Source organism: Vespa crabro, chromosome 21, assembly GCF_910589235.1.
Source record: "Vespa crabro chromosome 21, iyVesCrab1.2, whole genome shotgun sequence".
Taxonomy (NCBI): Eukaryota; Metazoa; Arthropoda; class Insecta; order Hymenoptera; family Vespidae; genus Vespa; species Vespa crabro.
The window spans coordinates 3,482,033-3,496,629 of NC_060975.1; the positions used below are offsets into that span (position 1 = coordinate 3,482,033).

General features: G+C 26.9%; 1 protein-coding gene across 1 annotated transcript; it reads right to left on the reverse strand.

The window, feature by feature from the left end:
* Positions 1-8,364: 8,364 nt before the first annotated feature.
* Positions 8,365-11,616, reverse strand: LOC124431545. The gene is made up of 3 exons (XM_046979598.1): positions 11,484-11,616; positions 10,460-10,779; positions 8,365-8,699 (listed from the first exon to the last, which is right to left on the reverse strand). Exons 1-2 carry the CDS (start codon positions 11,519-11,521, stop codon positions 10,497-10,499), a joined length of 321 nt encoding a protein of 106 aa, XP_046835554.1. The 5' UTR covers positions 11,522-11,616; the 3' UTR covers positions 8,365-8,699; positions 10,460-10,496.
* Positions 11,617-14,597: the final 2,981 nt, after the last annotated feature.

Sequence of the window (14,597 nt, forward strand, 5' to 3'; positions counted from 1 at the left end):
ATGAAAAGTATTTAAATGTTGAACTCTCTCATATCAATCGAACGATGATATTAAAAGTAAATGATAAATTTGAAATGATAGACAATGATAAGGCCAATGATCAAGAAAATGAAAACACGATGATAATTCAAAAGATATAAAATTATTTTACCATTTGAAACGTTCAACTTTCTATTTACTTTTATTTATTTATTTATTTATTTATTATATCATTTTGCAATTTTTATTTTATCTAAAGCTTAAAGTATTATCGATATCCATAGATACGTAAATATATGTATATACGTGTTTTATGTACATACATAGATACAGTATATGTATGCTCTCCCTCCTCCCTCCCTCCCCCATCCGACCCCCATGTGTCTATGTATATATAAATACACATACATAGGAGGACACGATGAAGCATCGCGTTCTCTCAGTTGCGTACATTGGCCCTTCCCTGTAGTACACAACACGTCCCGTTACATTGTACATACGTATTAAATTCTTTCGATCCGTCGAGCAGAATCATCCGATAGGCGTTCGAGCATACGCCGTACGAAGTTTGCGTTCACGCCTGGTGCGAATATAAAGGCAGGACGGACGTCTTTGTGCAGTGCCGTTGCACCGGCAAAAAGTGTTTAACGTAGATAGGTGTGTAAAAAATGTACGGTGCATTCTGTAAACATTTTGAGATCGTCGATTATCCCATGAGAGAGAAAGAGAGAAAGAGTGAGAAAGAGAGAAAGAGAGAGAGAGAGAGAGAGAGAGAGAGAGAGAGAAAATGCAACAGGCTCTTTGTCGCCGGCTTTGAAATTTCACCAAAACTATTTCCGCTTTTTATACTTATTATATCTCTAACCATATGTGACATAATTTTATTTTTATTTACTACAACATAGTTTATTAATATTAATTCTAATATTAATACGGATACGATCCGATAAAATTGAAAAGGAATGAAAGGTATGAAATTGTTTTTTTCTCTCTTTTTTTTTCTTCTTTTCTTTTTTTTTTTTTTTTTTTAACGAGGAATCGTTTAAGAAGAAACGAATACAATGAAGAGAGAAAAAAAAATTAAGGAAAAAGAAAAGGATATGAATATTAAAATTCATAGTTTTTCTTTTTCTTCGATTTTGTTTGTTATTATACGATTGAACGTAAAAGGAATTAATTGTTCTTCCTCTTTTGAAAGGAAATCGATTTTCTTTTCGATTCGTTAATAATAATCTCTCGTTCATCATCTCTCAATTAATAAACGTTTTGTGCGGAACGAATTAAAAAAAAAAAAAAAAAAAAAAGCAAGAAAAAAGAAGAAAGAAAAAAGAAAGCAAAAATAAAAATAAACAATGTAAATGAATAAATATAAATAAATAATAATCTATAATAATAAAATCTATATGAATATATCGATGTAAATGATATAATAATATAAATAATGAGACGAATGAATGAATATCTTAATTTCTTAATATCAATATTATCGAATATTAAATTTTATCAAATCAATTATGGGAACAAAAGATAATAAGTTCGAAGTTACGTAATTACTACTTTTCATTTTTTAATAATATAAATTATTAATATAAATAAATAATATAATTTATATGAATATATCGATGTAAATAATATAATAATATAAATAATGAAACGAATGAATATCTCATTTTCTTAATATCGAATATCAAATGTTAACGAATCACTTATAAGAAAATTAAAAAGAAAAAAGAAAAAATGAACTCCGAGTACGTTATAAATTCTTTCCATTTACAATAATATAAATGAGTATTATAATCAATACGAACATATCGATGTAAATAATATAATAACATTAAATAACGTGAACGAATGAATATCTTCAATTTCTTGATATATCCATATTATCGGAATATTAAATTTTATCGAACCAATTACAAAAAAAAAAAAAAAAAGAAAGAAAAGAAAAAAAAGAAAGGAAAGAAAGAAAGAAAAAAAAAAAGAAAATAAGTTCCGTGAACGTAGTTACTTCTTTCCATTTTGATTTCAAACCACTATCTCTAATCCTATTTTATCCTCTCCCTCCCTTAGCCCTTTTTCTATCACAAAAGAAAAGAGAGAAAAAATGGGATAAAAATCGTAATATCCATGGAAGAGAAAAAGTGAGAGAGAGAGAGAGAGAGAGAGAGAGAGAGAGAGAGAGAGAGAGAGAGAGAGAGAGGGAGACAGGGAAACAGAAAGAAAGAAAGAAAGAAAGAAGAGGGAGAAGGAAATAAAAAAAGAAAAAGATAAAGAAGAAGATAAAGAAAAAAAAAAAGAAAAAGAAGAAGAAAATACAATGGCGTAGGACATAGGCGTTCATCCCAAGCCGCGAAATAAACACTGTGGCCTGGTTCGAGTTGAGTGCTCGAAGGAGGGTTTCAATGCTTTCGAATAAGCGACGAAAATGGAAGGGATGCTAGACAAGAGGATTTGCTATGTAGGAAACCTCCTAGGCTTGGTACATGAGCATGAACACGCGTACTATGTATTGAAAGACGAGGCTACTTTTCCTCATCCTCCTCCATCCTCTTCCATCCTCTTCCATCCTCCTCCATCCTCCTCTTATTCTTCTTCTGTTACGTCTTCTTCCTTCCTTCCTTCTTTTCTTTCTTTCTTCCTTTTTTCTTTTTGTTCTTTTTTTCTTTCCTTTTTTTTTCTTTTCTTTTTTTCTTCTTCTTCTTTTTTTTTTCTTTTTTTTTCTTATCCTTATTCTGGTCGATGCTCTTGCCAAGACTTATACGACGATACTCACGCTTTTCTCTCTTTATCCGAAGACCGAGAGTATTTTCCAAGCATGAAGAAAATCCTACTCGATGGAATACCATTAGGAGGAACTAGGACGAGATTTCGTTGACCCTTTCTCTTGATAGTTCTTGTCACTTCATTCATATGATTTTTTTTATATCGATTTTTTCTTATTTCCTTTCCTTCCTGTTCTCTCTTGTTTCTTATTTTTGTTGTTGTTGTTGTTGTTGTTGTTGTTGTTGTTGTTGTTGTTGTTGTTGTTGTGATTGTTCCTTTTTTCTTCTTTCTTTTTTTTTTTTACTTTCAGTCGTTCGACAATTTGTTTTGTAAAGTTGTATAGGGATATATAAGAAAATTGAATTGTTGTACGGTATTTTTTTTTTTTCTTTTTTTTTTTCTTAATATTAAAAAATATTAATAGAAAAGTCATTAAAATTTTGATAAATATTTCGTTTTATATATTATTATATTTATATATTTATAATAAAATTATTATTTCCTATATGAAAAGTTTTCGTTTCAATTGTGTCGAATAATTTTACATATTCATAAAAACATTTGTTGAAATATCGTTGAAAAATTTTTTTCTTCCCCCCCCCCTCCCCTATTAGAAATGACTTCTTTAAAGAAGTTTTTAACATTATTCCCATAAATAACATTTTATGTTCAATTATTACATTTATAATCGTAAAGTAACGAATTACAATTTGAAACAAAATGAAATAACTTACGAGATCTTTAATCATTTAATAATTTCATAATTAAATATTCGAAATGATCCAATTGATTGATATACGATTATTAATTAAAACATTACAATTCTTTTTTTCCTACGAGCTATTCCTTATTAAAATATTTAACATTTCTAAAATTAATTATTTGAATTGAAAAATTATTTCAATTAAAAATTAATTCATCGTGATAGAATAAAATTGAATTAACTATTAAATCATGACGTATTCTAATAAATAAAAAAAAATTATTAAATAAATCGAACGATATCTCGTGTGTTCATCAATGCGACCATCTCTATATTAAATGGAAATCATCAAATGAAATCATTAAATAAAATTATCAAAACAACTGCCGTTCAATGAAGATCAGAATTCATCCTCCCTTTTAACCCCCCTTCCGCCCATTTCCCAAAAAAATAAAAAACAAAAAATAAAAAAAAATAAAAAGAAAAGAAATCAGAAAAATCTGTGATCTCATGAAAGCACACGAGTTCGATTGTTTTTAGATCATCACTCGTCTGTACACTGCACACAGTGGAGAGAGAGAGAGAGAGAGAGAGAGACAGAGAGAGAGAAAGAGAGGCAGAAAAAAAGAAAGAAAAAGAGTGAGCGAAAGAGAGACAGAGAGAGAGAGAGAGAGAGAGAGAGAGAGAGAGAAAGAGAGAGAGGAAGAAAAAAATCAATCCGACATTCGAGCATTCATTTGGAACACCTATGTTGGGATTGGCACTCGAAGATCATGGACGAACGGATCGAGAATGACTCTTCCTTCTAGGGAATATAACGCAACGACGAGCAACCAATGATGAACCATTCTCGTTAGCTTCAAAACGTCAATGGGTGTCCGTCGAACTGTCCGAATCATTGAATAGGAGGAAAAGAGACAGATATATATGTATATATGGATGAATAGATAGAGAGAGAGAGAGAGAGAGAGAGAGAGAGAGAGAGAGAGAGAGAGAGAGAGAAAGAGAGAGAGAAAGAGAAAGGGAGAGAGAAAAATAAAGGATCGATGGCAGTGATCTCAATGATCCATCGTTGAAGATGAACTACTAGCAGGATATTTCGGATCCTTCGGTACTCACGTACCGAATATTTCTCGAGTACTCGATTCCCACATCGGACTTCGTCCACATTCGTTATCATCTGCCTTGTTTTCTTCTTTCTTTATTCCTTTCCCTCCTTCCTTCTCTCTCCCCCTCTCTCACTCTCTCTCTCACTCTTTCTCTTACTCTTTCTCTTCCCATCTTTTTCCCTCTTTTCTCTCTATCTCTTTCTTTCTTTCTCCTTTTTTTTTACAGTACTCGGGATGAATTCCTCTCTCGCACACTTTTTGCACATCGGTCGTACGATAATTGGAGAAGGGTCGACGACGTGAATTTTGTTCTCCCCCCCACCCTTTTCCTCCCTTCTCATGCTTTCTCTCTCTCTCTCTCTCTCTCTCTCTCTCTTCCTCCCCTTCTCTACGTATGTTTTATTCCCTTTCTTTTTTTTTCTAATTTTTCTTTTTCCTTTCTCTCTTCTTACCAGAACGCCATCACGAACCTTCGCTCACCGTCCGTCGGCTAATTGAGCCTCGTTTACCTTTGAGCCGATACCATCTCGTTCCTCCACCCTTCTTCTCCAACCCTTCTACCATCTCTCAACCTTCTTTTTTCTTTCTTTTTTTCCTCCTCCCCCCGCCCCTTCTCTTTTTCTTTCTCTCTGTTTTTTCTATTTTTTCTTTCTTTTTCCTTTTTCTTTTTTCTTTTCTTTTTTTTTCAGCCCTCATCTACCTATCTATACTTCGACCGACAAACCCTGATCGCCCATACTCTCGTTCAATTAGCGATTTCAAATACAAGCATTCTCTCGTATTTTCCTTCGGGACTCTACATATCATTTTGATCCCATCCCCCTCCCCCTTTTTGCTCCCTTATTTCTTTTTTTTTCTTTCTTATTCTTATTGGATATATATATATATATATATACATGTACGAATGCGAAATATCTTTTACGTGCATTTCGAAGAATCGTTAGAAATGAAATACAATGAACAAAAAATAAAGAAAATTGTATAATATATTAAGAAAATTGTTGTCGTTGAAAATGTATCTTTTTATATAATTATTTTCAATCTGATAACGTCAATTCTTTTTTTTTCGTCTTTAATTAATTTCGATCCATCGTTTGTTCTTGTTTTAATATATCAAAAGAAAAAGATTAAATCGTTTGTTGTTAATCATTTTAAATATTATCATTTGTTATTTTATCAACAATTATTTCGTTTTGTTTCCTCTTTTTTTTTTCTTTGTTATTTCTAATGTTTTAACGTGCATTATTAATTTATTTACATGTAATTTTATGTTTCACTCGTCTGTCGATTTAAGTAGATTAAATGGTTATTGTGTTCGTTAAGAAGATTTTTTTAATTATCATTAAAAAATCCATAGTAAATAAGAAAAGATATGTTTCGTATGAAATAAATGTAAAATTTTGGTAACATTTTGGAAATCAAAGTCGTGTTTAAATGAGATTAAATTTTCAACATTTTCTTTTTTTCTATATTTAATAATATAAATAATATATGTTAAACTAATAACTGTTATCACAGTAATTAAATATTAATATATTTAATTTCATTAAAAAAGTGTAATAAATTAATCTTATGAATTGTATTACTTATTAAAAATTTTACAAAATATATTTCGTAGAAATAATTTTATGGAAAAAAAAAAAATAATAATTATTAATATTCAAAACATTCGTGGTTACAACATAAACGACATATGAAAATTTTCAACGAAAATTATTTTCAGTGAAAAAAGAAAAAGAAAAACAAAAAGAAAAAAAATAATAAAAAACGAGAACAAACGAAATCTTTAAAATGAAAAACAATTTAGATCAAATAAACGATAAATTAAATCGTTCCTGATTAAATTATATACATTATTTACATGAACAAAATTCTTTTATATAAATAATTTCATTTTAATAAAATCTGTATAATCCTAAGTCTGAGAAACGGGGGAGTTCCTTCTTTCTCTTTCCTTTTTCATCAATATATTCCGAATAGATATATTATTATATACATATATTACAATTTAATAACATAAAATATATATATATATAAAATCATGAAATTTTTAAAATTTATGAAATCTTAAAAATTACAAATTCGTACGATCATGTCAAACGAGTGTATAACGAGATGAATAACATAGTGAGAGAGGACGAGAAGTAAGTGGGGGAAGTGGATTGAACGGGATGAGGGTTCAAAGGGTATGAGGTTGAATGTAAGAGTATCGTGCAACAATTGAACAAATGTCTCGTCAATTTATTCGAATAACGTATGTATATGTCTGTGTATGTAAGTACATACATACGTACAGTTTGGATCCCTCGATCGAGCGAAAATGCGAGCGTAACTTTTGTTAAGTGGACGCGATCGTACGGTTCCTCTTTTTATCTCCTTTTCACGAGACCCTTGTCTCGTCGTCGCTTATTTACGGTCGCGTCGGCCATTCTTGTTCGTATACGAAATTACTGGACTGTGTGCATGCCCGTGAAAATACCCATCGTAAATAAACTCCCCAACCATTTTCGAAGATTCGAGAGATCGTTTCGAGTCACGCTCCGAACTAAAATCTCACTTTTCTTTTCTTTTTTTCCCTCTTTTTTATTTTTTTTTTCTTTTTTTTTTCTTTTCTTTTCTTTCTTTTTTTATTGTTATTTTTTTCTCTCATCGTTTCGTCTTCGTTTACTTTTCTCCTTTTATTTATTTATTTTTTCTTTTTGTTTTTTTTTTGTGTTTTTCTTTTTTTTGGTTTAATCACTCACTCTTAAACTGTTCGAAGAAAATCGCAGTACGCGTCATTTCGTTCATTAATAAGAATTAATAATTGTCGTTAATTTATGTTATTAATAATGTATATATGCGTTATTTATTTTGGTATATTATTAATAATATAATTATGAGATATTAGAGATATTAGTTATCTTATACATAATATATATATATATATATATATTTATATATATATATATATATATATATATATGTATGTATATATATATGATATTATCAATAATAATTAGGCATGATGCTTGTATGACGTTTATATGTTTATATTTCATTAAATTTATATATATAATCTCAATACTATATTTTTAATAATAATTATATATATAATATATATATATATATGTATAATATTATTATACATAATATTATAGTATATATTATATACTATATGTGTATATGATATTATTAATTATATTTATATACATCAAATAAACATATATATATATATAATATTAATAATAATTATGCACGCTATATATGTATATATGACGTCTGCAATATAATTATTATAATAATAGTTATGTAAGATAAATAAACATATATATATATATATATATATATATATGATATATATATAATATTATTATAATAATAATAATGCATGATATAAGTGTAAATATAGATAAGATATGTATATTAATATTATTAATATAAACATATATATATATATATACCTTTATATATATATGTATATATATTGTCACTAATAATTATGCATGATATATACCTATGATATTATTAACTATTATGCATAATTTATAAATTATATATAATTTATATAAATGACATTGTAAATAACAATTATGCCCAATATATAAATAATTTTTATGAACTAATACATCTTTTCTCTTTCAATTATTCGTTTGACAACAACAACAATAATAATAATAATAATGATAATAATAATAATAATAATAATAATAATAATAATAATAATAAGAATAAGAATAAGAATAATAATAATAATAATAGTAATAACAATAATAAAAGAAAAGAAATAATGAAAAAAAAAATAAAATAATAAAGATATGATTATTTTGATTAGCGAAAAGATTCGACAATCCGATTGGATTATGAAATAAAATGAAATGGTTATAGTTCGTATATCGTAAGAGATATATCAACGTAGAAAACTTTTCAATTATAAACACTTCACAGGTTATACGAGATGGCAGCCTGCTGTTCCCTCGTTGACTCGTATCCGTCCTTCCGAAAATACGCGAAAACTTGGCCCGGCTTAGTCTGAAAGGCTATCGTTTGTCTTCCTAAAGTTTTGCACGACAGCTGGCCTCTCTTTACGGGTCGAAGAACACCGGAAACGTTTTCATGGACGGGTTAATCGATCGCATCGGTGTGAATGATATCACTGCAGAGATCTGCAGAACAGATAAACGAATATAAAGACTTTTACGTCGTTTCTCGCGATTACACGCAGATAGGTATATAATAATAATAATAATAATAATAATAATAATAATAATAATAATAATAATAATAATAATAATAATAATAATAATAATAATAATAATAATAATAATAATAACAAAACGAAAAAGAAAGAGAAAAAGGAAAAAAGAAAAAAAAAGAGAGAAAAGGAAAGTCAAACAAAAATCGAAACGATAGAGATACGTTACGTTGGAAAAAGAAAAAAAGAAAAAAGGAAATCAATTCAAAACGTGCGATAAGTGTGAAGATTTGTTGATGAAGTGCAAAAAAATATTCTCATCGATAGAACGTTCCTCTTTTTCTTTTTCTTCTTTTTTTTCTTCCCCCCCCCCCCCTCCCCACCCCGCTTAACTCTCGAGCAGTAAATTTTTTTTTGTTTGTTTTTTTTTTTTCTCTTTTTTTTTTTTCATAAATTTAACTCGATCAAACACGAAGTTTAAATTCATCGCATTTTCATAATTGTAAATTACGTTTTTACGTTGAAAATAAAGAAAAATCAACGGTATTATTTGTAATTAATTTCAATTTCTTTCGATGTGGTTCACTCCAGAAAATATATTTTTTGTTTCTCTCTCAATTTTTCCTTTACGTGTTACATTATGTTTTTTTTTTTTTTTTCACGTATTTCACGCATTTATTATTTCTGGGATTTTAATTTTAATTAGAAATGTGTTCCCATGCGTTACTTCTTTAAAATAAGTACTTAGTTATATGCACATGCATCGTATACACATACACACATATACACATATACATATATATAATACATTACGTGTAAACGTTGCACAACATTACGTTTTTCATCTTTTACAAAATGTACGATCGTACACCTCTCGAAAAAAAAAAGAAGTTAATTTTTCATCAGTATTTACATCGAAACATAGGATTTTTAATGACAAAGTCGATGCACTACAAACGTGTAGGATGAAAATAAATTTCGCAGCATCGATTTTTTCGTCGAATTTATTAAAAACGAAAAATAAATAGACAAAATGTAATATCATACGTTGTTTCGAGCACTACAGTTCAAAAATATCATTTGTTGAATTTCTGAAGGCTTCATGTCAGTTGAAATTATTTTTTTTAAATTCGCTTTTCTAATAAATAATAATAATAGTAATAATAAAAAAAAAAAAAATAATAATAATAATAGTAATAATAATAATAATAATAATAATAATAATAATTGGCATATGAGATGGTAGATATAATTCATCATTTTTTTAACTCAAACGAAATTTAACTCTATTCAGAAATTATATTATAACAATATACATGTATGCATACACACACATCCACATATATAGGTATATAAAATATGTGTGTTCGTACGAATATATAGATATATTGTATAGGTATATTAAAATATATTAAAAAAGTATGTAAGAAGAGAAATACACGGACAAGAATAAAATTGTAATTGGCAATATTTTTGATTACGTTGAAAAAATGGAACGAACGCGTATATTATGAATGAAATATAACGTATATTAAAATATATATATATATATATATATATATATATATATATATATATATACATATATATTAAACTATTAATTATCAAAATTTATTATATATTTTCTTTTTATTACACGAATGAAAAACATTATAAATTTTAATATTAATGATATAAAATAATATTAAATATATTAGTAATATACATATGCGTGTATATAAAGAGAATTACGTTAGAATAAAAGAGAAAGAAATTTTTCGATTGGTCGTCAAAATGTGACGGGTCTACAAATGCCATTCGCATCTCGTTTAAATCCTACATCACATTGTATTTGAGGTGCATTTATGATAGCCTCTGAACACATGTCTTCTGAAGAGCCTCTAAGAGATAATTCAAGCATAGAAGGCATTGTCGTTTGTTCCTCATTTATTTTCTCCGTATTTATAAAAATCGTTGTTAAAGGTAACGATGACGTGCTAACAGGAGGTTCAGTCAATTCTCCATTTATTAGCACGATTGCGAAAAAACTGCCCAGCAAGGATATCATCCTCCTAGAAATAAAACAAAATATTATTATGTTCGTTATGCTCAAAGTCAATGAATAATAAAAAAATTCCAATTCGATTTAAATATCAAATAAGAAAAAAAAAGAACATATATATTTTTTCAACAAATAAAAGTTTTTTTAAAAAGCCTTCATAACAGAAAAGTGACCCTATCTTTTTACATTCATTTATTTAAAAGAAATAATATTATTATAAAAAACTATATATTTTATATATATATAGTTATATAATAAAAATATATGTATAAAATATATAATTCTTATATATTATATAGTATATATGCATATATATTATAATTTTGTTTTCATTAAAAGCGCAACGTAATCTAAATTATTTCTTTATTTATTTATTTTTAATGATATATAAGTACCTTTTTTTTGTATAAATAAATAAATTTTTTTCCATTATAAATAACACATATACGTATACACATACACATATATACATTCATACATATATTAGGTTGGAAACTATGAAACGGGCGTTGAATGAACATATACTAAACAAAAAACGCCCGTTTCATAGTTTCCAACCTAATATATAAAGAAAATTTTTATTCTCATTCATTTATACCTTTCTTTTTTATTTTGTTTCCTTTTGTCATTACAAAATTTTCTAACTCACACGATAACGATAATATGATTATTATTATTATTATTATTAAAAAAATGATCGATTCGAATGCTTACCTTTCAGTTGCAATTGAAAAGATTTTTTCCAAAGTCATATAACGAATTGATCGATGTATAGAACATATATATATATATAAAAGAAAAAAAAATAGAAAAAAAAATATCCTATCGCACGAACGATAAGTTTGCGAACGAGTATAAACAAAACTTTTCATTGAAGTAGAGTACGATATCTATCTCTTACTTATACTCATCGAAATAGCTACGATTATGTAATATTTGAGGTTCTTCAAATGTCAAAAGATGACATAATAGTAAATCACTTCCGTGAATCCTATTACGGAATCTTGTCTCTGTCTTTCTCTCTCTCTCTCTCTATCTCTTTCGTTCTGTTTGTTTGTATGTATGTGATAAAGATAAAGTCAGATATAATTAAGTAATTTTAATGACCATCTTACGATTAATGATCATATGCATGTGTTAGTTTTATCAGTAGGACAATATATTTCAAAATAATATAAAAATATAATCGTGAACTCGTGAACTCGTGAATTCTTTTTAATAATGATCATTTTTCTTATTATTTTAAGATGATATTATAAAACAGTATGATATATGAATAAATATTTTAAAGAAAAATCAATGAAAAAAAGTTTTCCTTCGAATAAAACACATGAGAACGCTTTGTTGTACGACGAATTGTTTCGTTTAATATCGCAACGATCAATCTTTACGGAATATGTTTGTATAACCTTCGATTTAATTCGAACGTTATGTACGTTGTAATGTTAGAAAATGACGTAATCAGGAAACACGTACATAAGTATATTTACCTTACTTAGTGTTTATAAATACGATGATCGTTCGAATGGAAAGACAGATACGTTCGTACTTTTCTACAATGAGGACAACGATATCGATCTTCCTGATACATATATATATATATATATATATATATATATATGTCATAGATACATACATACGTACATACATATATGCATACATAAAATGAAAAATTTTTATTATTCATTTATTCCTTTTTTCTAATTTCTAATTAACACGTTCCGTGCCAAGCCATTTTTGCCTGACTTGTCGTTCAGGGCATTTGATATTTTGACTAAAGAAAAAAATGACTGCGTGTACCACCGGTGGTACACGTGGCCCGAAGGTGAAACTTAACGTGTACCACCGGTGGTACACATGGCACGAAACGTGTTAAACAATTTTATATATATATATATATATATATAAAATCAATTATTTGTATTAATACATCGTAACATGTAAATCATTTCATTTCAGGAAAGTACTTTATTTATTCAGTGATTTAATGATGAGTTATAAGTGATTATGATAATGTTACGTAAATTTTCATATAATAATTAGTTAATTAAACCGTTGATTATTCATTTGTATAATTTTTATGTCCTTCGGATCGATGAAAAAAAAAAACAAAAAAAGAGAGAGAGAGAATAATAAATCGTCGAGATCTCTTCGGAAGAACAAAAGCTAGATCATTTCGTAATACTACGATAAGAATCAACGTGCGTGTTATTTTTTTTTTCTTTCCCTTTTTTTTTCTTTTTCTTTTTCTTTTTTTTTTTGTTTCTATTAATTTGCACGACTTTCAGGTATAACACTAATGCAATGGAGACAATGTGCGATAATCAAAATTCCTTAAAGCTTAACATGATTATGACAACGGAAAGAAATTGAAATTATTAAATCGAAGATAAGTGAAAAAAAAGGAAAGATAATAATTTAATTGTTTGCTTGATACGTTTTTTATTTTTTTATTCTTTTATTTTTTTTTTTATTTTTTTTATTTTTTCCTATTTACATATAAGTCTGAACAAAAGTGTAACTCCTTTTCGTAGTTATTAATTAAAAATTGTTGTGTAAATTAGAAAATTTCAAACGAGTACGTATCAACTTTGGTTATCGAAAATATTAGACATTAAGATAAACAGATAAATCGAATTATATACTTGTATCAGATAGATCGATCATTTACGTGTTTATATATTAATAATAATTGTTTCCTTTTCTTCTCATTATTTTTAATCATACGTAATCCTTAAAAATTGTAATGGTAATTATAAATTGAAGTATTAATTGCTTGATCGTAATGAAATAATTTATCTGAAAAAGAAATAAATGATTTAAAAAAAAAAAAAAATGTTTGTATGAATCGAGAGAGTATTATTATTTTTTTTTCTTTTTTTTTTTTTTTTTCATCAAAGATGAAGCAATAATTCGAACTTTGCATTAATTATCTAGTGAAAGTATCATTGAATGATACTGAACGTACTATGCAATTAAGAAACTACCGTCTGTATATATATATATATATATATATATATATATATATATATATATATATATTTGCGTGTGTATGTATTTGTATTGAGAAAAACATATGTCAAAAAATACATACGTCAAAAAAACATATGTCAAAAAATACATATTCTCAAAGATATTATTATATTTGACGTATCGTGAATAGAAGATAAATAATTAAATAAATACATTTCTTGTCTTTTTCTTCTTCTCTTATTTCTTCTACAATATCGATCTTAAAAAAGATAAATATTTATTATTATATACAATTTTATGATTTATTTGACAATTAGAAATCAAAAATTACAAAGAAAAAAGTGTAATGCATTCAGTTTCCTTAGAAAAAGTTAATAAATTCAGTTTCCAAATAATTTGATTAATAAAATATCAATAGAATATAAATAAAAATATATTATCTCGTTGTTTTCCTTCTTGTTGTAAAAAAAAAAAAAATAGAAAAGAAAACAAAAAAAAAAAAGACAAATAATTGAATGAAAAATGAGATCACTTTAATTAGACGGATTTAAGATCATTAAAAAACGTGTGTCTAATTTCACATAACAGGCTCTCTTTACGGATAGGAATTTGCGTCTTTTAGAGATGTTGCAATAAGTATCCTTTACGTATCTTGAAGAAATTTCATTAATTCACAAAGAATAAAAATAGTCTCTTGTTCTATCTCGAAGGACTCAAGAAGGATCCTCGATAACAAGGACCTAAACTCTACTATGCTTTAAAAAAAAAAAAAAAAAAAGGAAGCAAGATTTGATCAAATCTCATTTCGTTCGTAAAATATTGTAAACGAATGAAATAATTTTTTTCTCTATCATT

Excerpts from the sequence above, each read along its gene's own strand:
- LOC124431545 (XM_046979598.1), bottom strand. The coding sequence starts at position 11,521 with ATGACTTTGGAAAAAATCTTTTCAATTGCAACTGAAAG. Across the intron at positions 10,780-11,483 it reads TTTTCAATTGCAACTGAAAG|GAGGATGATATCCTTGCTGG; the intron begins GTAAGCATTCGA and ends TTTTATTTCTAG.